The 27,181-nt window shown below is 45.1% G+C and overlaps 1 protein-coding gene across 2 annotated transcripts in view; it reads left to right on the forward strand.

The window, feature by feature from the left end:
* Car10 (carbonic anhydrase 10) overlaps positions 1–24,770 on the forward strand; it is a 502,355-nt gene extending 477,585 nt beyond the window's left edge. For both annotated transcript variants that reach the window (NM_001427769.1, XM_017597693.3), the window contains 5 exons: positions 890–985; positions 5,041–5,113; positions 20,319–20,473; positions 22,406–22,580; positions 23,491–24,770. In NM_001427769.1, the coding sequence (NP_001414698.1) occupies positions 890–985; positions 5,041–5,113; positions 20,319–20,473; positions 22,406–22,580; positions 23,491–23,513 (522 nt within the window). In that variant the 3' untranslated portion in view covers positions 23,514–24,770. The remainder of the gene's footprint in view (positions 1–889; positions 986–5,040; positions 5,114–20,318; positions 20,474–22,405; positions 22,581–23,490) is intronic.
* Positions 24,771–27,181: the final 2,411 nt, after the last annotated feature.

Genomic DNA, 27,181 nt, shown 5'->3' on the forward strand with positions numbered 1-27,181 from the left:
CCGCTGAGCTAAATCCCCAACCCCTTGTAGGAAGCTTTAATCACTTCCTTGTAGGAAGCTATTGGCACTGTACCTGAAGGACTGTTCTATTTCCTAATGAAGAAAATTCATTTAAAGAACACTTTAGGGGAAATGTCCTGGGAGAGAGAAGAACACAGATGGGTACTAATCTTATTAAAAACATCCTTGTTACCACATGTTTGCAAATATATGTAGGTATGTTCATATCTGTGTGTATACATACATTTTTACACACATAGATTCTATTGACACCTCCCTCTGAAATCTCACCAGCTAAGAGCACAGCCTTCTGATTAGAGGATGTGGAGAGTCAGGGATACCACAAGAACATGGCCCACAGAATCAACTGACCAAGACTCACAGAGGCCTCCCAGAGACCAGTGGGCCTGCAGGGGGTCTGACCTAACTAAGTCTCTGTATATATATAAGTTATGGCTGGATAGCTAGGTGTTATTGTGGGAATCCTAACAGTGGGAACAGGGGCTGTTGCTATTTTGCCTACCTATGGGACCCTTTTCCTTCTACTGGGTTGCCTCGTCTACCCTTGATGTGATGGTGTGTACCTGGTCTTATTGTAGCATGATATGCCATGTTTGGTTGATGTCCCTGGGAGGCCTGCTCTTATCTGAAGAAAGGCAGAGGAGGGACGGATCTATGGAAGACAGGAAATAGGAGAGAGAGTCTTGGGGGACGGGAGGGAAGGGATACTGCAGTTGAGATGTAATATATGAGAGAAGAATAAGAAAAAGTGTAGACGTCTACTAGTCTTTTCAGTATGTTTGCAATTCTTCCTCATGGAGGGTGAGCTGTGCTTCATATCTTTTAATGCAGGGTTGTTGTTCTTACTCTTGATTTCCCTTCCTGCCAGGTGCAACTCATCCACTATAACCACGAGCTATACACAAATGTCACAGAAGCTGCGAAGAGCCCGAACGGATTGGTGGTAGTTTCTATATTTATAAAAGTAAGTCTTGCATTCCTTTACTCTTATTGCACTCCCCAGCACCAACCAGGGCATCCTTCTACAGTCTCCGTTGGAATTTTGAAAAGTTAAAGAAGTAATTTCAATTCGCGTCTATGCCTGAGATAATTTTGAGGTCTTAGGACTGTTATAACCATGAGATTCATAAAAGATTCAGGGCTCTGAAAGCGCAACACAGAAGTGACAGCTCCCGTTTCAGAGCTTTGGGGCCTGAAGGTTTGGGTAGCCTCCATCCTCGAAAGAAAGCAACCGCTATTTTCAGGGGCGGGCTTTAGGCCCCGCCTACTACAGAGGAACAAAGGTACCATGGCAGGAGAAGAGCTAAAGAGTTGATACCCTCTAGGATTAAAAGACTGTCCATCCCTTGCTGATAACCACAGAATCAGAAGTGTGGGCTGATCCTCCCAGTAGGCCCTGCACTATAAACTTCCAGGCTTCCCACCACGGCTATAAAGTTCGCCTTCCTTTCCCGCTCAAAGGTTGGTTCATAATCCTGGCAGTTAGAATTAAGACAAAAGTCCCCATGCTGACTGTATGATCTTCAGTCACAATCCCCAGATAGCCAATAGGCAAGAACTATATGAAATGTCCAAGCGAAAAGATTCTGATATGGTTCTTTAATTACCTTAATATTTTGGCAAATGTAAGATGATACAGATATGCACATTTTTAATGAAAAAGTAAGATTTTCCTTTCCAACTGTAAAAAGATTTTTTTTAAGTAGAAACTATGTAACTGTGTACGTCACAAAGGCTAAGGTGCCACCCTATGATGGCTGCTGGAGAGGTTTGTGTACAAATCATTTAAGAAAATCAGACCAACCGGAACTCGGAATGGGATGGAGGACCTTAGTAGAGATTTACATCCACCATCAAGACGTTTTAACAGAGTCCTTGAAATAGTGGGAGTCTCTGGGGGCCCCTTAGGCAATAGCCCACACACACCCCATCTCCCATTCCACCCCACCCCCACCAAAGCAGACTCTGTGCAACAGTATTGGCCCTCTTCCTAACCGCCATGTCTCCTGCTAACTTCCAAGCCTTCATCTGAGCCAGGCCAAATTCATAGAGCTTGTAATAGCTCAGCCAAGAAAGATACCCCAAGTCTTGCCTGGCTTCTGTGCTCTTTAGTGTATTCCCATTGCGTGCCTACTCAGCAGAGCTGGGCAAGGAGCTGAGGACGAGAAGAGAGAAGATGCCACTTAAAGAACCACACACCCCCAGCCATGTCCCACTGGTACCCACAAGCCTGGAGCAAATCCTTACTCTGGTCCCAGTTGTGATTCATACAAGCAATCCACTCAGTCAGTCTGGTCCACATGCATTGTGAAGCCTAGGGCTGCGTTGCACATTGTCATGTGCCCATCACCTCTTCCTGTGGTTCTCCCCATGCCAAGCCTTCCGTGAGTGACATCCAGAGGCCGACCTGTCTCTCCCAATGCTCCTTGTCTCTGAAAGAGCATCTCAGCATCCGTCCCTGACTTCGCCTCCCTTTGCTCGAGGTTTCTAAGTCGGTGAATGCTGTCTTGGAAGCTCAAGCTTGTAAAAGCTGACAGTGACTGATGGAGTGACCGGCAACCAACTTCTTCCACTGCAAACTGCCAGTGTTCCGTGGGCTCATGCACTACACTGAGCTCCCAACCAACAGTCAGCCTTACAGGTCCGGGTTGCTCTCCCACAATTGGCTAAAAGGACTTATACCAAAGCCTCGGGCCACTAAATGACAGGAGTCGGCTCCTGAACCTTCTCAGGCCCATTGAGACCCTGGAGAGTTTCTCATTCTTTCCTTGAGCAAATATGAAACTTTCGGGCTGTCTCAAAATAAGCCTCTCGGCCTTCCACAAAGTCAACTCCCAGATTTCCAGCTCTGGAGTGGGCTCTGACTTGTCATTAACTCATCTCCCAACTCCGAGGGAGCAGGGGACAGAGGCCCACCGCCTCCTAGACACTGGTACTCGGAAATGAGCTGAACTGAATCCTTAGTCTCTAAGGGTGTGCAGCCTCTGGTACTCACCTCTTCCAGTGTCCCTGCCTTCCACACCCAGCTCCCTGTAGCTGAAGTCCTCACGTGTGAGTAGTTCACCTGAGCAAATGTCACCCTGACCAAATGCTGAACCAAGGATGTACGAGGGTTTGGGCGTAAAACGAGATGGCTCAGCAGTTAGGGGTACTTGTTAACAAGCCTGATGATCTGCATTCAATTCCAGGGACTCGGGTGGAAAGAGAGAGGAGTCCCACAAGTCGGCCTCTGAGCACTACACATTCTTTGAAGCATGCATACATGCACGCATGCACACGTCCCCCCACCCCCCTCTCTTCCCATGACCACGGGGAGCTGAGATTGGCTGTAATAGCAGTTTGATCTCACACACCATTAACTTCCCACTTACTCTCACTTAAATCAAGTACATGTTCTATCCTCTCACCCACACGGCCGGCACACTTGTGCCCACAAATCATCTGTGTGCATCTTGGAAATATTTCAATCATTTTTAATCAGCTCCAAATGGGGGGGCTGGTCTCAACGTCAGTATTGTCTAGCTTGTCAGGTACTGGGAGTCCAGCGCCACCCCCCCCCCAGCAATTAAGAGCTGTTGCAGATTCCTATTCAGGCAGACACCTTCATGGCCCTCCCACCATGAGGAATACATGAGAATACAGACAAACAGAAGGCTCTGAGAGCTATCATTTGAATGCTCAAGAGTATGTCACAACAGAAGCCAAATTTGTCATGCATGTTTCGGGGAAGCAGAAGTGTGCTCAGATTGGGACTTTCCCCACTTTGGGAGTGGGGTTTTACCTCCGTTGAGCACCCTCATTCCCCAGCACCTGTCAATTGTGTGTCTTCACTACAACACGCCCAGGAAACCCTGTAGAAAGAAAGGCAGCTGGAAGCAAAATAAACAGTCTGTGCTTTTCCAAACTAAAGTCACCTGTTGCTTATCTAATAGCGATCTTCATCTGCTGTGATTTTTTTTCCCCCAACCCTCGGAATAAATCAGCTCTAAAACGTTGATGTCACAGCATCCGATTAGCAGTTGAAGTGTAAATTGCAGAGCCTCCCTGAGCCAGGTAGGAGAGAAATGATTAAGATGAACAGTGGTCCTGAGAAAAGGCTGAGTAAAAGGGGTGTTGTTAAGGAAACTGCACAGCTGCACAAGGCTGCCTCATGGTCTTATAAAGGGCGACTCTCTGATCCTAATTTGTCACTCAGCTGCCTCTCCCAGAAGAATCTAGACATGGACAAGCATAAGTACAAAAATGGGAATTCATCTCTAGTACAGGGTTTAGCCCATTGTAGGTACTTGATAAATAAGTCCAGGATAGATGTATGGGTGGGTAGATGGAAGAGAGATCGGATGTTACGGTTTATAATATATTCATATGCTAATGAGCAGTAGAATTATAAGGTTCTTTTTCCTCCCTCTTCTGGTACCCCTATCCTAGAAACTCTTTCTACTTAGACACATACCCCTCTTCTGGCATTTCATTCCATATTCCTTGCTCAAAAACTCTTTGATGGTTCCCCATTCCCGAAGAATAAAGATTAAATATATCCTAGCTTGACATTCAAAGCCTAACATGGGCTAGCCTCCCATCCTGCCTTCCCCAAAGCCTTCAATTCCACTAGACATGCTTATGCCCATCTGCCTCTCCTCAACAAGTCCTCAGCATGGATGCTTTTGCTGGCCTCCTTGCCTTTCCCTTTCCTATATTCTAATGTTAAAATGCTGCAGCTTCCACCCATCCTTCCAAACCAACCCGGACCTTAGCTCCCCTGACTCCCTAGACAGAGAATGGTCTCTCCATAACAACCCTATCAGAGCATTCCTTAGTCCACATGAGGACGATATGTTCACCTTCATCTCTTCCTTCTCAAGATGAAGTGTCCATATAAAGTGTAGTGTGTATCTCCGACCTCTGAATTTACAGCCATCATAGATTTGGACCCATGGCAATCCATCAATGTGAAGGAATGCATAATGTTTGCCCTGGGAGAGTGACACCCAGTTGTTAACACGTTCTCTTCTCTTATAGGTTTCTGACTCATCAAACCCATTTCTTAATCGAATGCTCAACAGAGATACTATCACAAGAATAACATATAAAAGTAAGTTTGGTTCAATTTCCTTTACAGCATCTATCCTACAAAGGTTAGTCCTGTCGGAAGGCAAGAAGCCAGAACTGATGAGTTCCGTGGGCCCCTTTCTGCTTTGTGATCCTTTAATTCTGTAGAAAGTCACTCTGGAGAGTGTCAGGGCTGGCTGAGAAGCAGCCCATTTTAAGCACAAGTCCCCAGAGTGTCTTTGTCATCCACGCCTGTCCAAGGCAATAACGATTATGATGATGTGGTCATCGTTAGCCTGTGGATTGGTAATGAGCTGGGGGATTCTACCGGCTGACTCACTCTACTGTGTCAGCTGCCCACCGTTGGGGCTTTGCCAACTCTATGATTAAAAAAAAAAAACAATCCTTCAGGTACTTTGGACCCAATGTGACCTTTTCAGAACCACACCTGAACCAAGTCTGATCTCCTTCCAGGAGGAGTCTAGGTAGCACCGTCCCTCATTCTCCATGCCCTGGGGAACTGTAGGGTTCTACCAGATTCCCAGGCTTTCAGATTGCTTCATCCTAAACTCCTTAATCAGCTAAAAAGAAATTGTGGGAAAGCAGAGAGGGCTCCACTGTCATGCGCAGTAAACCTAGGGGCAGTAGGACTTGGGTAAATCATGGGACATGGCGCATATCAAGAGATGAAAAGTCAAGATGAGAAAATAGGGGTATCTCGTTAGGAGTGGATGGGAAACTAGAATTCAAGCCTTGGCTTGGACCTCTGTCGAGAAGTCCCTCACTTCAAAATGCTCCTTCTTCATTCACAGTGAAGAAAGTTCAACCCCAGGTTTTTGAAATCTTGAAGGTCTAGATTTGTGAATCCAACAGGCACATAACGATTTTCACCGAAGGAACTCAGAACACTCGGACATGTTATTTCCCACATCTCCCTGCTGAGTCCTTCCTGTAGTTGAGCCTGTAGCTCAGCTGCACCTGATGCTCCTGTCTACAGCGTGATGTGGACGGGCACCACGGAGAGCACTGCCCTCTGTCACCGGCTGCTTCTTTCAACTCACACCTTCTGTAGGAATATAAAGATGGTTGAGACACCTGCGCTCCCCACAAGGGGCCCACAGTCAGGTCACTCCTATGTACAAAGAGGTTGGGGAACTGATGGGGTGACCCACTGGTGAACCGGAGATCACTCCACTTCAACATACATCGCCTCTAAGCCTGAGTTAAATGCTCTCCACACATGCCTTGCTTGCCCTTCCTCATCAGCATTCTTGTGGAGTTCTCTCAAAGCACACTTAGATTGCTCAGCTAAGGGAGATATTTCTGTCTTGTGTGTAAATAGCACATTTATAACTGCCCATAAAAGATTATTATTCTTTTAACTTTTTTGATTAAAAAAAGAGCATGAAAATTAAATAAAATGTTTTCAAATCATCTTGGATTTGCAGTTTAGAGACCATGAAAAGCCATGAAATTGCACATTAAACCCCAACACACAATCTGTCTGATTTCCACTTGCATAGAGGATCATTAGGGGGTCCTTTGCTTCCCTCCCCTTCCCCTGCACCCACCTGATTAACATTAAGTGAAGTAGGTACAGACAGAGAAGGGAAAGCAGAGGAAGGAAAGAGAAGAAAAAGAGAAGAAGGAAGGGAAGAGGGAAGGAAGGGAGAAGAAGGCAGGTAAGCTGAAAGGAGGAAGCCAAGGCACTCCAAGCAAAGTACCAGCAATATGAAATTTGCTGAACATTCAAAGAGGGGATCCATTCCCATCAACACTGCATCCAAGAGTCACTGGAAAAACTAACATTCTCCTTCAGTCACAATAATGGGAAGGAACAGGAAAAGTGTTCTAGTGTCAAGTCTCTAGGACTTGATAGGGAGCTTATAATGTTTCTACCACAGAAACAGAAATATGGGAAGAGGAAGTGGATGAACTCTCTCTTCCATCAGTTTCTCACAATCCATACCTGCCTGAGCCAAAAAAAAAAAAAAAAAAGGGCAGTGGGAAGGGGAAGAATTAAGAAGGACACTCTGGTCTTCGAGATGAGACATGATAATGGGTCCTCTGATCACAGATGTTATGAGAGAGGTGTCCCCCATAGTGACCTTTGTCATACACCTGAAAGGAATTTCACCACAGCGATAATGATGGCTTGATGCACAGAATTGTCCCAGACACCGCCATGCCCAGGCCACTGGCAGAAAGGGATTGATTTGCTCAGCAGGAAAGCACAGCTCTCTTCCCTCCAGTTAAATTTCCCACAGCTTCCAGCAGAGGAAGGTTGGCCCTGTGGCAGGTAGGTGGTCTGAAACAGGAATCACCCTCAAGCACACAACCTAGGCGTCTCCCCAGCACTGAGCGTCTGTAAGAGGTAGCCGGTTATCCTGGCATCGGCCCACAATCTCGGGTCAGGATGAAGATGATGCTGCAGCCAGCTTCATGCACCTACTATATTATCCTACGTCCATACTCTTAAAGGAGACAGGGAAAAGTAAACCCTCTCCCTCTGTCTTAGTTTGGGTTACTACTGCTGTGATGAAACACCATGACCAGAGAAATGTGGCGGGGGTGGGAGGGGAGCTTTATTTGGGTTACACTTCTATATTACTGTTGAGCATCACAGGAAGTCAGGATAGGACCTCAAACAGGGCAGGAACCTGGAAGAGCAGGCACAGAGGCCAGGGAGGAATGTTGTTTACCTGCTTCCCACAGCTTGCACAGTCTGCTTTCCTATAAAATGCCAGGACCAGGGATGGCACCACCCACGGTGGTCTGAGCTCTTATGTACCCATCTCCAATTTAGGAAATTCCTTAAAGCTCAATCCTGTGAAGGCATCCTCTCAACTGAGGTTCTCGCCTTCCACATAACTGGAAGTTGACATAAAACTATCCAGCACACCCTCATATGCTACTATTTCAACCACTCTACCCAAGAGCTCACAAATACATTCCCCCTACCCATCTCTCAATGCAGAGTTCCAATGACTTGCTCGCTTAGACGAAGTAGCCACTCTGCAGTGTTCTGACATTGGACATTAAGAGGAGATGTGGAACGGGCACTCTGCACACCCCAGGGCCAGTGCTGTACATCTAGCTTCTTATCTATGTGGTCCTCACGTGAGCCTTCTGAATGGGCATGTTTGCTATCCCCAGCTCACAGATGAGACCAAGGTCAGTGGATGGTAGGTGTATGGTCAGTGACTTCTATATAATGAATGAATGAACACTCAGAACTCAGTGTTCTCTTCTCACCACTACATGTGCAGGTTAGTCAAGATTTCTCTCCTGCAGGTCAGAGGTACCCAGATCAGCTAAGGCAGAAGGATCCACATAGTTCTCATCTTTCCAGCATTGGAAAAATACCCAGCAAATATCTTTGCCATCAGCCCATGAATTCACGTGATGCTGCGTAGGGCTTGGTCTTGAAATATGCCCATTCTCACTACCACTTACTTTGCACTACCCAGCACCTGCACCATGACTAAGATGCTCAACATCACAACCCTCCCACAGAGATGGGGATGTGGGGAGAAGGAACTTCCTGAACCATAACCCACCCTTCCATACTGAAGAGCATGGGTTTCACACCCGGATATTCCTGGACACCATTCTTACATCATGTCCTTTCTGTCAGGCTTCTCTCTTAAGGAGCAAGAAAAGATAAGCTCTGAGGTCTTAAAACCAATTATAATTCTGGCATTTTGGCATGGCGCAAAACCTTTCAGCATGCTTTTCTCTTCACTGAAGCTTGGGTTGATAAAGCAACCATATTGCTGCTTACGATTGCTTCCACCTAGAAAGGGGCATCAACTAATCACAGAAGTAACACAGTGACACTTGGCCAGCCCAGCCTGATCCTGCTCTAATCTATCTCCACCTCCCACATGCGTGTTACTTTATATGGAGATCTCCTGCGGAAATCAGTATCCTTCAGAGGACACTGTCACATGGCCATAATTTGCATACATAGTGGCTAGAGATGTCATCCTAGACTGGAAGCCATTCTGCACCTTCAAGAAGATTGCCATCTTCTGCCAAAAGGAGCACTCTGGGATAGGTGGATGGCTCAGAGGATGATGCACTTGAATTCCCAGTATCTAAAAAAACATCCAGGAATGTCTGCATTTGCACCCTTAGCCCCATCACTGTGAGGGACAGAGACAGAAGGATCACTGAAGATTGTTGGCTGCCAGCCTAGCTCCATGTTCAGTGGTAGACACTGTCTGGGGAATAAAGCAGAGAATAATAAAGCAAGACAAAGACACTCAACGGCCTCTTCATGCATGCTCATAGACAACACCCCACACACTCACACATACACATACATATAGAAAAGTGTATGTTATATTTCCTGATTAAAAATAGACTAGACAAAGGCTGAAGAAATGGCTCAGTGGCTAAGAGCACTTAGTCCTCTTGCAGAAGACCCTGGTTCAATTCCTAGCATCTACATGGTGGCTCACAGGCATCCACAACTCCAGTTCCATGGAATCCAAAACCTTCTTTTGACTGTTTTTGCAGGCACCAGGTATCCATGTGGATATCCATCCACACATGCATGCAGACAAAACGTTCATACATATAAAATAAAATTAAAAAGTCTGAAAACCTTTTAAATAGACTACAGTGTGGCAAGGGTAAAAGCAGAAGGTGGTTGCAACCATCAAATAATGGGGCAACGGTACCGATTGTGACCAGGTCAATGGGGAAATGGTGGTGATAGATGATTGGATAAATTTAAATCAGCAGCAGGAGATTTCTCGCTAAATCTCCTTTTAATATGCAAGAGAAAAATAGAGCCAAGGATTCCCAGGAAATTTTTAGTTCAAGCCACTGGAAGGAAGATATTTCCATCCCCTGAGATGGGGAAGACTTAGATGAAGCGTGTTTGTGGGTGGAGAAAGGATCACAGATCTTGAACATGTCGTGCTTGGGATTTCTATTAGGCATTCAAGAGGAGGTGTGGTGTAGGCAGTTGGGTATATGAGTCTGGATTTCAGGAGAGAGAACCAGAGTTGCAACCATGGACAACATCGACATCCAGATGGTATTTAAACTTGGGTGAAGTCATTGGAGGAAGAATAAATACAGAAGAGAGGCGGGACAAGTCCTCACTTCTGAAAGGGCGACTCAAGTCTTCATGACTTGGAATTGAAAACCACTTCTAAATATATCTCTCCATGGCCCTATTATGGAAAAGTCTCCTCTGTGGCCAGCTCACCAGCCAGCTGAGGAGGTACAGGGAGGAAGGGACAAGCACAGAATCCAGATGGCACAAGATGGAGGGAAGAGAGATAGTCCGCCCAGCTGAGTACAGTATTGACAATGGAAGGAATAACTGAGAAAAGGGAAATGTGGAAAAAATCACTTTCAAGATATAATACATATATATATATATATATATATATACACACATATATACCTATATATACATATAGAGCATATATTATAATACATAATATATTATATATTACAAATTTATTTAATATAAATTTATATTATATATTTAGAAGTAAAGGTACTCTTGCCAAAGTATGGGAGAATTTTGGAAGCCATTTGGTAAAGGTCACCGTTATCGTGGGTTCTTGTAAAGAGATAAAAAGGAGCAGACCCGGTGTATTGTTCCTTTTCTCATTGTGGTGATAAAATGCCTGTCAAAGGCAACCTAAATATGGAGATTTACTTTTGACTCACAGTTCCATGGTGGGGGAGAGAGAAGTCATGGCTGCAGGAGCTGGAAGCAGCTTGTCACACTATCCACAGTCAGAAGAGCTGAGTAAGGCGAATGCTTGAGCTCTGTTCCCTTTCTTCTATTTCTCTAGAACCCCAGTCCATGGAGTAACAGTGCTTCCACCTCAATAAACCCATTCTAGAGCCCACCTCTGTTGGCATAGTCCAATGTACGTTTCCATGATGATTTTAAATCCCATTAAATTGACAAGGCTACCCATCACACTAGGCTCCTATTCTAGCTCTAATACGATCTTTGCTTTTTGAGGTCAGAGGAAGTCTGGGGTACAACTCTGAGGTACAATGGCCTCATCACCTCATCAGTAAGCTAATGTTCAAAGGGCTGGGTGAGGATTAAATAAGGTAATAAGTCAATTGCCTGGACAGTGACTGATGAGAACTCAGCTTGCAATATATTTGTGTTCCTACACTGTCTCATGCCAGTTGAATTCAGCTCCTTCAGGAGCAAATCCTTGTTATGCCGATAACAGTTTTATAGGCCATGCAGGTAGTGTCCTGCTTGCTTGCAGAGAAGCACATACATCATGGGTCTATCTAAGTAGCACACACAAGGACTTCACAAGATGTTACTGTTTTCCACGGGGACTTAAATTTCATTTTTTAAAATTATTATTCTGTGAGCATGGGCATTTTGCCTTCAAGTGTGTCTGTAAAACATGTGAGTGCCATTCTCCCCAGAGGTTCAGAAGTGGGACTCAGATCCCTTGGAACTGGAGTTATAGCTGATCTTGAGCCATCATGTGGGAGCTAGGGATGAGCCCAGACCCTCTGGAAGAGTAGCAAGTGCTCTTAACTTCTGAGCCATCTCTCAAGCTTCCATTTCATACATCTGAGCAGAACTTGTAAAATATTCTCACTAGCCATGACTAACCATAGAAAAGACCAGTCTGAATTAATTGCAGGCTGGATTTTAAAAGTCTTTTAAAGAAAATCCATTTTATTAAAGTCAAATTCTGCTTCAACAGAGTGAGGGTTCAAGACTAAAAGCATGACATTAAAAAAATGGATTTTTCATAAAGGATTTTCTTGAGGAGATATTGGTAATTTAGCTCAAAGTATTTTAATTTTTAATGCACTGTATGGATATGGTATTTATAAGCCTCTGTTTTCCTTGTTAATTAATTAGTAGACATGGCATCTCGATTACATGAAAGGTAACATTTGTATCATTTTAGTACTACTTGATTTCATTGAACCAGCACCTTTTTCTACAATATTTTCAAGAGGCGGAACTAATGATTAATGGATTGCAAAGAATCCTTCTAGAATGGATAATGAGAGTTATCAGAGCATTGTCACAATGAACACTCTCTTCTCAAATCCCCGAGCAGTGTGTTAGTCTGGTGACTTTATCTTTTTCCAATTGCCTGTCCTCATTTGTTATGTCTTAGATGTCAACCATTCCCACAGGCCTGGGTGTCTGTGCACTTGGTCCTCTTGTCATAGTACTGTTTTGGAAGGTGGTGTAATCTTTGGGAGTGAGACCTCACTGCAGAAATCAGATCATTAGGGTTTATAGACCAACCCTTGTTCAACCTATGTTTCTTGACTGTTGGGGCAATGAACCCACCTACATTACCCTCCTGCTGTCAGAGCTATGAGCCACTCCCACCACCATGTCTTTTCTGCTATGATGCATCGTAGTCCCGCAAACTGTGAGCCAAAAGAAATCCTTTCTCCCTTAAGTTGTGTCTCCCAGGTTTGCAGTCACAATGAGGGAAATTAACTAAGACAATGCTCAAGTTATGGATAGAGGAGCTTAGATCTAACAAAAAATGCAGGGGCCCACCACATCCAAATATAAAGGCATCAGCTTACTGTGTTAACAGACCTTCTCCAAGGCAATAAAGGCATACTACCGGAGGCATTTGGAGGAGAGCTTATAAATATGGCATTGGTCACACAGAGCAAGCCCCTTAAAAGGTACTTTAATTAGCCTATTTGTAATTTCAAGTTAGCCACACCTCCTCCTGAATTTCCTAGTAAAATACGGATGTGTAAGCATGTGGACTATCCCGTAACTGCCTTCTGTTTCGCAGCTCTCAGGGAGAGTTCTCCATACAGTTCCCCAGGGATCACAGTGCTAAGTGTGTTGAAGGATCACTGAAGAGCTTAAGCGTATTGTTCCCGGTGCCTTTCTCAATGCTCAATTGAATGTGTACTCTCATTTCAGAGGAACAGACTTGGGAGTGTTTTCACATAATGGGAAGCGCCACACACCTATTTTCACGTTGCCATCTCAGTAGATACTCACAGCAGTGAGAAACCGATGAGACGGAACTTACCTCTAAGACTACAGTTCTCAGAGGCCCTTTTCTTCATTTGTTGTCTGTGTAAAACAAAAACATGCTATTACTTTATTCTATTGCAATTGCCTTTTGTTCCCCGTTTCAGTTGAGCTTGCCTCAGATTACAAGGGGAATGTTATTCCATATACTAAAATTGCCTGGTAGTTTTGTACTGATCAAAGCCAGTATTGATTTTTGAGAGTATCAGGCTGTTTTCTCAGTGGTGTGGTCTGCTTCCATAGGTACCATATAAGCAGGAAGCAGGAGATGTTGACGATCAGCAATGGTCTTTGTGAGTCAGACTCACGTAGTTGGCTAAAGCACCTAGTGGAAGTTCAGGCTGAAAAAATTTATTCCCTACTGTGTTGGCTGAGACATTTCATCACAATAAAATATTTTTTCTGAACAACAACCAAAAAACCCAGAAGTTAGATGGGGGCTTTTTTTATTATTCACTTTACATCCTGCTCATTGCCCCTTCCCAGTCAGCCCCTCCCATAATACTTCACCCAAGAAGCTGAGGGCTTCTTGGTTGTAACTCCAAGAGCTGGGTGAGCACCCTCATAAAGGGGAGGTAGGAAGGAAGATATGGGATAGGGGTGTTGGTGGAGAGTTAACGGGGAAGTGGGATATCATTTGAGATATAAATGAATGGAATGCTTGATTTTAAAAAAAAAGATGAATTCTAGACTCAACATAGTGTGCACAAAAACCAAAGGCACAGTGGTCAACTTCTACAGTCATTCAGAAGAGTAGAATTCTATATATTGATTATCCAAGGTGATCTTCCTGTCCTTGTAAATCTATAGCCGACATGTTAACAATGCAATGTGTCCATGCCAAACCTTTACCTACTAAGGATAAATTTGACTATACAAGCTCGTTGATGTTGAGAGATGTTTTGGGATCTATGGGATGTTCTTATCTGAAGATAGCCTTAGTAATTATCCACAGCTGTCCATCACTCCAGGTAAGGAAGGGTTATGTGAGTTATCCATGAAGAAACAGTAAGTCACTGTCAAATATATAATTATAACTTACACTTGAATTATGACTCCTATCTTGAAGCCTGAGGATTTGCCTTCTATAAATCATTTTCTCATAAGAGAATTTTGGAGAGACGTTTCTGAATTCTGGGACTGAAAATTTCTGACTTATCCATAGTTATTCTTGGGTCACACTACTTCTTTCCTATGTTCTTAGTTACTTTTCTATTGCAGTGGTAAGACACCGTGATCGGGCTAGAGAGATGGTTCAGTAGTTAAGAGCACTGACTGCTCTTCCAGAGGTCCTGAGTTCAAATCCCAGCAACTACATGGTGGCTCACAACCATCTGTAATGAGATCTGATGCCCTCTTCCAGTGTTTCTGAAGACAGCTACAGTGTATTTATATTAAAAATTTTTTTAAAAATATCATGATCAAGGCAACTGATAGAAGAAAGTTTATCTGGGAGTTAGAGTTTATAACCATCATGGCAGCAGGCAAGCATGGTGGTGGAGAAACAGCTAAGAGCTCACATCTTGAGACACAAGTACGAGGCAGAGAAAGCTAACTAGACATGGAGTGAGCTTTTGAAACCTCAAATCCTGCCCCCAGTGTCACACCTCCTCCAACAAGGCCACACCTCCTAATCCTTCCTGAACAAGTTCATAAACTGAGGACCATGAGCCTATGGGGCCATTCCCATTCAAGCCACCACACTTATCAAATTCACCAAGCAAGCCCATACTTCTCAAATTTCAATGCCTAGAAGAAAGAGCACTGTTTTCATGTCAGTCTTTGAGACAATGTTATATGTTCAGTTCGTGCCAATATCAGCAACCTAATTATAGGAAAGCATGATGCCACCATTTAAAGCTTGAAACAAGGCCAACAATCTCGTGCTGATGTCTTGGGTGTGAGGTACAAGAGATAGTAGGAGCAGTGAATTAAAGTGAGTGGTGCTACAGCCTGGAGGGACACTTTCCCATTATCTGTCCATTGTTGAGTATTCCTTACTTGGTTTCTGCTTGGCACCATCACCAGCTAGAGCTGCTGAGCAGAAAGCATTGTATTTGATCATTTAGTCCTGTGTTTACTGAACAGTCTTTGATCTGGTGGACCTCAGACTGGGATCCACAATAAAAGAAGCAAACACAGTTTGCCTCACAGAAGAGGCTCACAGTTTAGTGGGAAGGGTCAGCTAAATAATTCCTGGAAAGCTGATTCAGCTGGGACAGTCAGAGTCCTAGGAATGGTAGGGAGTTTACCAGGGAAGCTGGGCAAGGACATTGTGGGTCAGAAAGGTGACATCAATGCCATCCAACATGGCTGAGTACTTTCCTGGACTGAGCCTTATGCTGGACAGTATTTATAAAGCATGGTTCTATTGGTTCCTCTAATAGCCTGTGAGCCAAGTGTTCTCCATCACATCTGTATGCTGTAGTCATGGGAACAGAGACTCTTATCACCTACGGGTCCAAGGTCTTACGGATAGATACAAGCAGCAAATCCATTATTCAAACTCGGGCCCCAAGCCCAGATTCTTCAAGCTGGATGGTTTCAATTTTTGTAGAGGGAAATTAAGAGTTAGCACACAGACCTAAAAGATTGTTAGAAAGGGCACAGTAGCTGCTGATGATCCCAGGGGGGGTGGCCACTGAGTGTTGCCATTGTGACTGACAGAGGGGTGACCAAAAGGACTTTTCCACCAGGACCCGAGCAGATCGGAGCAGATCAAGGCTGGAATAGGAATGCTATGGTGTTTTGTAAACATGCCAGTACCCCATGAGGAGGATAAACACACAAAGAAAGCATCTTATCTCTTGTTGCTAGCTTGTGTTTTCCCCAACCCTTTCCTCAAATATGGCTGTAGCATAGAGGCTGGTCTAATTTCAGGAAAATATAAATGTTCTTTATCCTGGCTCCAGTTCTGCCTGGAATATCCCTCGTGTCTACTGTATCCATCCTTCCCTCCCCCCGCCCCGCCCCAAATAAAATAAAATACAATAATAGCATTGCGCTAGAGTACCCAATATGCTCCTCGTACAAGCTTGGTTAAACAAATCACATTGACCTTTAATAAAAAACGTGCCGAGTGCTTCCTTCTCTCATTCAATATGTTAATCTTCAGGCCAAACCGCCGTCAGAGCAAGCCTCATTAAGTCCAAATCTGATCAAGCCATCTCTGGCTTGAAAGCCTTCAGTGGCTTCAAACTGCCTCCAGGCTGAAGCCCAAACTCCCAACAGCACTGGGAAAGGCCTCCTGGATGTGGCCTGCTTTGACCCTGCTAGCCTCATTTACCACAATATCCCTCCACCTCCATTCCGCCCACACTCAAGCAGCCGTCCCTAAGTACCAGAGCCCTTCTAAACTCCCTCAGCTCTGTCTCCAGTCCCTCTATATCTGCAGTACCCTTGACACCTCACCCTCTGCTAGTCACACACTGATTACTTCCTGTCATTCAAGATGCAGTTCAAGGCAGCTCCTCCATTCATCTTTGCCTGAGTCCCCTTCCCCCACTCCAGATAAAGCTGACAGCCCCTCTCTGAGCCTGCACACCACTGTTTGTGACTCCTACCTGCACTCCCCTAATTAATGCCCAGGTTCTCTGCTCTGAGCTTGGTGTTAGGAGCACAAGTTCAGCAGATCCTAGAAACCGTTGCAGACAGGATGAATACCCATCTCAGTATGGCATTGACTGATCAAACTCAGAAGGACCAGCATGGGGTTGTGTGCTGTGGACACCATGGCTCTGTGATAAGAACCCTTGATATCTCACGCCCTTCCAGGCAGATTCCAGTTTCTGCTTCCCTCTTGGCTTGTCCTGGGTCCTTAGTGTTCCCATATAAAGTGTTTGTGTCTATTTAAGTGGGAAAGTGTTTACAAGTTGCCAAGCCTGGTAGTATACACCTGAAATCCCAACCAATACTTGAGAAGTAGATGACTCGTGGTTCAAAACCAACCCAGGCTTCTTGAATGACACGTCTCAAAAAAAAGAGGGGGGGAGGTAGAGAGCAGTTAAGGGTGCTGCTTCTGGAGAGGACCCAAGTACAAACACACATACATATATAAGAAATCACATCAGGTGGCTCACGACTGTCTATAATTCTAACTCCAAGGGATCTTCTGACCAACATGGGCATCTGCACTCACATTTGCATAGACACAGACACATGGCAAAACTACACTATTTTTAAGAAGGGAGAGAGATGGGGGGGTTGGGGATTTAGCTCAGTGGTAGGGCGCTTGCATAGTAAGCGCAAGGCCCTGGGTTCGGTCCCCAGCTCCGAAAAAAAAAAAGAGAGAGAGAGAGATGGGGAGGAAGAAGGAAGGAAGGGAGGAAAAAAGGAAAGAGGAAAAGAGTGAAGTAGAAAGCCTTCATCTTAGGGTCAGTCAAGTTGTTCTCTAAGCCCAAGTTGGCTGATCTCTCCTGGTGCATTAATGGAGACCTGGAGTTCTTGTGGCACAGTAGAAGAGGGAAGGTATAGTATTAAAATAACTAAATAAATCCCAGCTGTGTGTTCCACACTACCACCGCCCCCAACATTCTGAGCTCCTCAATGAAAGACAGACACACACACACACACACACACACACACACACATCTTTATATTTTGCTATGCCTTAATCAGCTCAATGGTCAATGGTTGGGCCGCTTCCTGTTCTCCACGTGGCTAATCCACCTCCCTCTGATAATCCCAAATTATCACTTCCTACATTTTGTCTTCTACCTTGACTGCCCTGGACCCAGTTGGACAGCCCTCTTGGACCACACTCTCCTGGCCCTTACCCAGCAGCTATGCCTCTCTGTCCTGCACCTCCTCAGTCATGGCATCTCTCCCCTCCTTCCGCTTCTCTCAGCACAAAGGATCTCTTTCTCCTTCTCCCTCCTCCTTCTCCCTCACGTCCCTAGCCTGGGAATCCTAAAAGTCCCGCCTCTGTCTGCCCTTCCAGCCATTGGCTGTCGGCAACTTTATTTACCAATCAGAACCAACTGGGGGCGGAGTCCCTGAGTGTCTTACAACTGGGTGTGCGGACTCTTCTGTAAACAATTTGGGGGGATCCAAATTAACATAAGAATACAAACAACACTAGACCAGGCCCACTTCGGGAAGGTTGTAGATGGAGCAGGTAAATGGTAGATTTATTTACATTATTTCAAACTACTAACTCAGCTGGTCTGCTCACACTTGACAGTCAGGAAGCAGGAAAACCCAAACGTCTCAGCAAAGCTGTTTCTTCCTTATCAGAGAAAGTTTAAACAACTCTTAGAGGAGGAAGTGGAGGAGAGTCTTTGCCTATAAAAATAGATGGACAGCGTGAATGTCTACAGGGCAGCAGACAGTACAGTCGTCACCCTGCACTGACATCTGCATATGTGCAGTGCCCTGTGCTGTCTGCGTCTTCAACTGGAGAGGGGCAGGCACCGCATCTCCCCTATCTTTTGCTGTGTCCTAAGAGCCCAACCTCCGATCGAGCATTAGGTACTTAGCAAATACGTGGCAAATTAATGGATGGCCTTTGCTTGTTATCAGTAAAACTGCAGTTTTCCTGTTTCTTCCCTGCAGGCATCAGTTTCCTCTACGCTTGTGGACTTTGTCTCTGGTCTTTATTCTTCCCATCCAGGTGGATGTCTTACTATGCAAAGTGTGAGGTTCTAGCTAGGGGCGGACATCTTGTCTTATACTTCACTTGAGTGATGATGTCAGCCATGGAGAGTGAATCCTTTCTCAGTGGGAGTTGGACATAGCCAGCGGAGATAGGGGAGCAAGCCAGTCTCATCTCTCTACCAGTAAGGCTTTGGTGCCCTGCTGTGTACTCTCCAGGCTCCTGGACTGGCCATAATGGTGGCTGCTCCCAAGCACACTGGGACATTTACCCCCTCTGGAGACAGACCTGTGATCTCTGGTGCACAGAAGCCACAATGAGATGGAATAAAGGACTGAGAAAAAAAAGTCTCATTTTTTACCCTTAAATCCCCAACATCAGCTCTAGTCATGTGATTTCCTTGACCACCAAATTATACACCTAAGTGAGTGGCATGTACTTCTTCTGGGGTGGAGCAATGTGAGTGGCACCATCTTTTACAAGGGATGTTTTTCAGACAGTCACTATGATCGCCAAACCACAGTGCCACTAGTCAGTGGCCATTCCAAGGGTCTGAGTCACAAGAATGAACAACTTGTGACCTAGAGGGGAGCCTTCAGCCACTTAGCCTATTTGTGAACAATAAAAACTCTATAGTTTAAAACATTAGGAAATAAAGAATAAAACACTAGCTATGTGAGGAGAACAACAATGGAACTGTTTGCTACTGAAGATATTAGCAGATATGTTCTTCTAAAAACACGCATTTTTCCCCCTGTGTTTTTTTTTTTATCTTTATTAACTTGAGTATTTCTTATTTACATTTCGATTGTTATTCCCCTTCCCGGTTTCCAGGCCAACATCCCCCAGCCCCTCCCCCTCCCCTTCTATATGGGTGTTCCCCTCCCCATCCTCCCCCCATTGCCGCCCTCCCCCAAACAATCACATTCACTGGGGTTCAGTCTTGGCAGGACCAAGGGCTTCCCCTTCCACTGGTGCTCTTACTAGGATATTCATTGCTACCTATGAGGTCAGAGTCCAGGGTCAGTCCATGTATAGTCTTTGGGTAGTGGCTTAGTCCCTGGAAGCTCTGGTTGCTTGGCATTGTTGTTCATATGGAGTCTTAAGCCCCTTCAAGCTCTTCCAGTCCTTTCTCTGATTCTTTCAATGGGGGTCCCATTCTCAGTTCAGTGGTTTAATGATGGCATTCGCCTATACCCCATTATATTTGCTGTATTCTGGCTGTGTCTCTCAGGAGCGATCTACATCCGGCTCCTGTGGGCCTGCACTTCTTTGCTTCATCCATCTTGTCTAATTGGGTGGCTGTATATGTATGGGCCACATGTGGGGCAGGCTCTGAATGGGTTTTCCTTCTGCCTCTGTTCTAAACTTTGCCTCCCTATTCCCTGCCAAGGGTATTCTTGTGTCCCCTTTTAAAGAAGGAGTGAAGCATCCGCATTTTGGTCATCCCTCTTGAGTTTCATGTGTTCTGTGCATCAGCATAATTCAAGCATTTGGGCTGATAGCCACTTATCAATGAGAAAACACACATATTTTAACATTATGTACGATAAAGATGTATCAGCAAGACTTTATCAAGATACTAAGTTTTTGTTTTATTACGTTCCTTTCCAGATGACGCCTACTTACTACAGGGACTTAATATAGAGGAACTGTATCCAGAGACCTCTAGCTTCATCACTTACGATGGGTCGATGACTATCCCGCCCTGCTATGAGACAGCGAGTTGGATAATAATGAATAAACCTGTGTACATAACCAGGATGCAGGTGAGCTCCTTCCGTTCTTTAGCTGATGGTTTATAAAGAATGCGAGGACTGACTGAGTAGGCTCTAAGTCTGTCGTGTTAATCGACTAGGATTTGTGCAACCACCAAGAACAAACTGGGTGACACCAACAACAGAAACACGATTGCCTCACAGAAACCCCAAGGAAGGAGTCAGAAGAGTTGGTTCCTTCAGAGGAATATGAGAATCTGCTCCATGCCTGTTCCCTGGCTTCTGTGGTTTGCCAGAAATCTTTGGTGCTCCTTGGCATGAAATGCAGCACCCCCCAGGACACTGCTGTCATTGTTACTTGGTATTCTCTATATGACTGCATCTCTGTCCAAATCCACCCTCTTTAAAAAAGACCCCAGTCATACCGAAGGAAAACGCTAACCTCCATGACTTCATATTAACTTAGCTGGTTGCACTAGAAGGAGCCCTACTTCTAAGTGAGGTCACATCCTAAGTATTACAGATTACCAATGCCTCCGATTTACATACCCAATTAAACCCACACCACCTATGTTTACAGAGTCAGCATATGAAATGGACTGATATGAACTACTTATGAAAGCACTCCACTTGCCCGAAGGAAATAAGATAGCAGAGTCGGTTCCAAAAATCACACTCTATGGACAGACGACTGTTCAGTGTACAGCTGGAGATACAAATGAGCATAATGACTCACTCCTGGAATAAAGTCGAGGCAGGAGGATCACCACAAGTTCTAGGCAAGCCCAGGCTACAGAATGGGTGCCCATTTCAAAACCACAATTTTTTTAAGCTACATTTTTTAAAACCTATACATGCTAAAATAAACCTCTGTGGTAAGAGTGTTTGCCTGACATTGACAAGACCCTGGGTTCATCCTTGTAGCATTGCAGACAAGAAGAAAAACCTATGTTGAATTCATTATGCCGGGACTTCTCAGATCTTTTTTAAAGAAATAATGTATATGTCATTCTCCAAGGGGAGACGATATGGCACACGGCATTTCACAAACATGTTTTGAACGTGGGAGTTGTTTAAGAACTGCACAGGAACCAGCCCGTGCCAGCCCTGCTCGTGGCTCGCTCCAGGTTTGCCACCCTCCTCCTCTTCCTTGTGAAGAGAGGAGTGTAGATTTCATACATCTATCTGTCCAAGCTCCAGCACCTGATCGCCAGTCTCTAGAAAGCCTCAGAGGAAGGCTGAGCCAGCGAGGCAGAACCCACCTTCTTTGGCAAGATCTATGTTCACAGGCTGACAACAAGCAGCGGTTCCCAATCCCTGACCCTGTCGGAACTGGTTGGATGACAAATAACAGTAACTCCCTCCAGATCACCCAAGCTCAGAAAGGGACATACTCAGGAGATACCGGAGCAGCTCAGCGAGTTCAAGACCGGAAACCAATAGGAGGGATTCACTGGACAGAATGCCAGAGGCTCTCCTCCCCCCTTTCCTACTCCCTCTTCTCTTTTCTTCCCATCCCCCTCCTCTTCCCCTCCTCATCCTGTACCTGCTCATCCTTCTCCCCTCCTTCACAGTCTTGTCTTAAATTAGACCAGGTTTTCACAAGAAAAAAAATTGCAGCGATCTAGCTTAGTTTAACAGATCAACCACTGTGGACTGGGCAGTAACCGAGTAGAGTCAAGGTATCGGAGGAAGCCAAAACTGTGGACTGGAAACTTGTGCTGCAGAAACTCATCCTTTTCAAGGGTGAGAATCAATGACTTGTTCAAATCCCATGAGCTAGCAAGTCAGATGCACCCCAAGCCTCTGAAGGCATCTATATATGGTCCTTCAGCTCAGTTCAGCTGGGAAAGGGGGCTCTGAGGACTTCTGATCTTTTCCAGAGAGTCCATACTGCCTGGCCAGGCAACAGCCTACTTGGCCTTTCTTCCCCAGCACATCTACAGAGCGGCTGGATCTCACCACTGCTCTTTCTCTTCACAGATGCACTCCCTCCGGCTCCTCAGCCAGAATCAGCCATCGCAGATCTTTCTGAGCATGAGTGACAACTTCAGGCCTGTCCAGCCACTCAACAATCGCTGTATTCGCACCAACATCAACTTCAGTTTACAGGGGAAGGACTGTCCTAACAACAGGGCCCAGAAGCTGCAGTACAGAGGTGAGTGCAGTGGCTCCAGGAAGAGCACCCAGGCCAGAGGTCCAGCTTTTAGCTTAGGCTGCTCTCCCAGGGTAGGAGCTGACAGGAAGCTCACTGCCACACCTGATACCACTGTTGCCCCTGAACCCTGACTGCATTGGTCCTCTTTGCCCTGGGTTCCTTTCATTCCTTCTCTCTCTTAGACACTCACAGGACACCTACACAATAGAGTCCTTGTTCCCTTTCAGCCACCACTACTGGACAAATACCCAATTCTATCATGGACCTTTCTCCTGATTCCACACTGATTTATGGGACACCTACTATGTATCAGGCACACTTAGGTAGTGGCCATGGTACAGTGCTAATGGACATAGATATGACTCCAACCACAGAGAGTTTGTAGCCTAAAGCAGGGTTTGGCACTTTTGTTATAAAGAAGCAACAATCAAATATTTTAGGCGTTGTGGGTCGGATGGTCTTGTTCAACTCTAATGACATAGTGTGAAGTTAGCCATAGGTAGCATGTAAACGATGTAGCATGAAGTCAGCTGTGGTCAGTATGCAAATAAAGGGGGAATGTGCTAGTTTGAGGCTGTGAACTAAAGTTTTCCTATCTCTGGTCTAAACCCAGTACCCCCGACTAGAACTTTCTACTTGACAAAATTAGTCTACCCATCTCAGCTATCGATCATTCGAAGTGTGACTGACCAATGATAACACAAGTACATTTATTCCCCTCACCCATTTGGCTCACAGCAGCCACCTGAAGCTCTTGGCTTCCTGGAAAGCACATGTCTAAAAAGCCCTGGGACAGGGGGTAGCACTTTAGCGTAAGCCCCCTGCACTGTATGTGATTAATTGAGTTGTGCCTTGTTTTGTGTTATTTGTATGTGTGTGTGTTCGGTTTTGTTTCTCTCTCTCTTTCCAGTAAACGAATGGCTCCTCAAGTAGGGAACTAAGCCAAGAAGAATCCCACCTCAGTGAAATTCTACAACTGTGAATTGACGTAACCCAGAATGCCCCCTTTCCCGTCCTTCCTCCCCTAAGCCTTTCACTCTTTGGATTGGCCCCCCCTTTTCATGAGAATTGTCTGCAAAAATGTTTCAGAGGAGTACATCCCTCTGTGCACACACACACACACACACACACACACACACACACACACCCCTCCATGATGGGAAAGCCAAGTTTCAGAAACAAAGGTTCATTCATCAAAGGTCTTAGAAGAAAACAACCAGTTAACCTGATTACAATTTTGATACTGTTTTCCTGAACTAATAACTCAACCCAATAAGACTTCGCAGCCTTTGTATATACAAAATTCTTCCAAAAGAGAGTGGGGAGAAAAACACCGCTCTAAAAGCATCCAGCGGACTCTGCACTGCACCTCATCGTCTCTGACAGCGTCCTGGGGCTACTCCGAGGGTGCTGTGACAGGTGAACCAGGACAAAGCTGACCGAGGACACTTATTTCTAGATTATGATTCTTCTGTTTACTCAATGATTTAAAAAGAAAATCTTCAAAAAAAAATAAATAAAAGGACAGACATCAAAGAGCTATACGTTGTATATATTTATCACCGCAGACTATAAGAATGGAATTATTTCCCTCTTTGTCACATAACTGTACTAGGACTTGCCCGAGATCAGAATCGATTCATTCGCTGTCTCTTGTTTTCCGGAGGTCATACATTGTGTTTGGTTATTGTTAAGAGCCCAATAAATGTGTTCAATGCGTTGATTTCATTTTTCTGGCTTTGGTCTGTCCTCCCTCCTGCCAGGCTCAGCCCATGCAGCTACCTTCTTGGATCTCCCGTGTCCCTTCATCTCCATGTTTTGTTCATTTGCAGCCAGTTTTACTGAGTTTGTGGCAAGCAGGAATGCATTTGCTAAGCAGGTATATCTTTCACTCCACTCCATGGCTCGACCATTCATCCCAGGTGAGCTTCGCCTCACGTAGCAGGCGACAGACTCCTTGCGTTTCAAAACTGCCATTCCCCACCCCCAGCCCCCAACCCCTGTGATGCTCCCAAAGGAATGCACTTTGCCTTGTAAATTCCTGGGAAAATGGGGTATCTTTTCTCTCCAGGTGCAGCCAGATCTCACAAAGTACAAAAGAATGCCTTTCTTTTCTTGTTTATAATGGTCACTCACTGTGTTTGGTTACTGTCAAAAAAAAAAAATCAATAAATGTGTTTAACAAGTTGCCCAATGCCCATGTCTGAGTTTATTGAGAAAGAGGATGCCTCCTGCTTAAGTTCCCTGAGTCCTGCTGGGTTCACCTTGCAATTGCATCAAGCCAGCAGGGCAACCAGAACTGCCTGAACAGGCTGTCTGGCCAGTCCCAGAACCAGATAATTAATACCCTGTTGAGAAAACATATAGGCCTTGCTGCTGGAAGGGGTGAGTTAGATGTTCGGTTGGTTGCCAAATTAAAAATAACTTTCATCTCTCCTCCCTGTCACAATCTCCGACAAGAGAGGAAGCACTGACAGGTGGGTTTGTACAAACAGCACCGACAGGGTAGATGTATTGGAAACCCCACCTAGGGGCAAGGTATATTGGTAATGAAAACTTCAAACAACCCGCTCTCACATAATTACAATGCAGTGCTAAGCTGGAACTTTCTTTCCACTTTTTGCATTAATGGTGGTTATAGGACAGCCTGAGCCACACGGGAAGCTAGGCCCACTTCGAAGCAGTTGCATTTTTACAGCAAATAAATTATGTACAAAAGGTGTGGGGTGAGAAGGAAGCAGCTTTGCCCTGTATAGCTGGATGCTTGCTCTTGGGTCACGGTCTCCCTCAGTCTGTAACAGGATCCAGTGACACACAATGACTTTGAGAAATATGGAGGCGAATGGACTTCATCCTGCTACCGGCCTACCACATGACCCTGTGTAGGTTACTTTATTTTTCTAATCTGTACTCTGAAGATATTAATAACTGTTCTGTGAGTTCTGATGATACAAACAACAACAGAGCTATTACCACAAGTAGAATAAGCCAATTTTGAGTGACCGTGGCCTGAGAAACGGGTCTGGATCACCACATAGCAGCAGTTTCATGAAGTTTTATCAGAGCAGAGCAATGGAAGGTATAATGTGAGGCAAAACGTAAAATCCGTGGGTGGATGTGTCTCACAGAAGGTTACAGCCAGAAGCAGGAATCTCTCCTATAGGTTTCAGATGCTCTCTGATGAGACTCTTAGCTTTGGAATTGGTGGAAGCTACTGATTAATAAATTCAAAGGGGGTTTCACCTATCTGTCACAAGATGTTACTTCTGACACAAAGGTGGGCAAAGAATGTTTTTTAGGGGGCTAATGCTAGCCCAAGGTAAAGGTAATTGGGCTCTGGACCCGCAACCTTCTAAGCTCTCCATACTACTGCTGCTCCAATCAAACGGTCATTGAAGATACAGCTCTTAAATAAGTACTTATGACAGCACAGTGCCTGCATCTGTCTGCCCTGCACGTGATGCCCAGGGAGCATTAATGTGCCCCGCTCAGCAGAAGTTTATTAGAAGCATATGATGCTTCTCATCACAGGAAGTGGATAGTGGTGATCACTTGGGGATGCTAGACTAACATTAAGAGAAGAAACAGATGCTCTGCAGATTGGAACAAAAAGGTGCCAAGGAGGAGCACAAGGAAGCCTGCAGGGACCTGGACTCCCAGGCCCTTTCTGTTACCTCTGAGATCCTGAGCGGGTTGGTTCATCTCCCCAGGGCTGAGGCTGGGACAAAACATCCTCCATGACCACCACATAATGACATTCTCCAAGCTCTCTCAGTCCTTTAGTCAAAGGTGGGGATGGATTAAAGAAAACCCAAGTGACCAGCTGTCCCTGATGTCCCTAGGCCTCGGAAGAATTTCACCTCAAATGACTGAAGTTGAAACAGGACAGACTGGTCTCTATCTTCTATCTTCTAGACCAATTAAAAGAGGGCCTTCTCCACAGCCCTTAGGATTCTTGAAGTGTAAGGCAAGAGAACAGAGGTTTCCCCGTCAAACCACAGAGGAGCAATGAAAGTGATGCAGTTCATTAGCAGGGTATTTACCGAAACATGCACAAAGCCCTGGTTTCAATCTCTAGTACCCCATAAACTGGACAGTGTGACTCATTCCTGTGATACCACACTGTAATATGAGCTTGAGGCCAGCATGGGCTACATGAGACCTTGTATGAAAAAAAAATCTTGTTTTTTTTTTTTTTCAGATTTAGTTTGCTTTGATACAAGTAGCCCAGGCTAACTTCAAACTCACAATTCTCCCGCCTTAGCCCCATCTCAGTGTTTAGATTACCAGCCTAAGACACCACTCTGATCTTCAAGAACAAAAGGGTCTGAAGCATAAAAATCCCTAGAACTTGGCCTGGTGGGGATGTCAAGAAGCAAGCCTATGAACACCTTTTGCCATCTAGGAAGCTGAGGATAGATTGAACACAGTCAGTGTGCTGGGGTCTGTGGAATTTGCCCAACACCTGCTTCAACTGTCAGATCGCTGGCTGATAGAGATGCTCCCCTCTCCTTGGAGGGATCTGAAACTCAGGGTGCACTGCCTATCATTCTCCTTCAGTAAGACAGAGGTAAGGAGTAACCAAGCACACAAGAGCAAGT

This window comes from Rattus norvegicus, chromosome 10 (assembly GCF_036323735.1).
Source record: "Rattus norvegicus strain BN/NHsdMcwi chromosome 10, GRCr8, whole genome shotgun sequence".
In the NCBI taxonomy this organism is placed as follows: domain Eukaryota; kingdom Metazoa; phylum Chordata; class Mammalia; order Rodentia; family Muridae; genus Rattus; species Rattus norvegicus.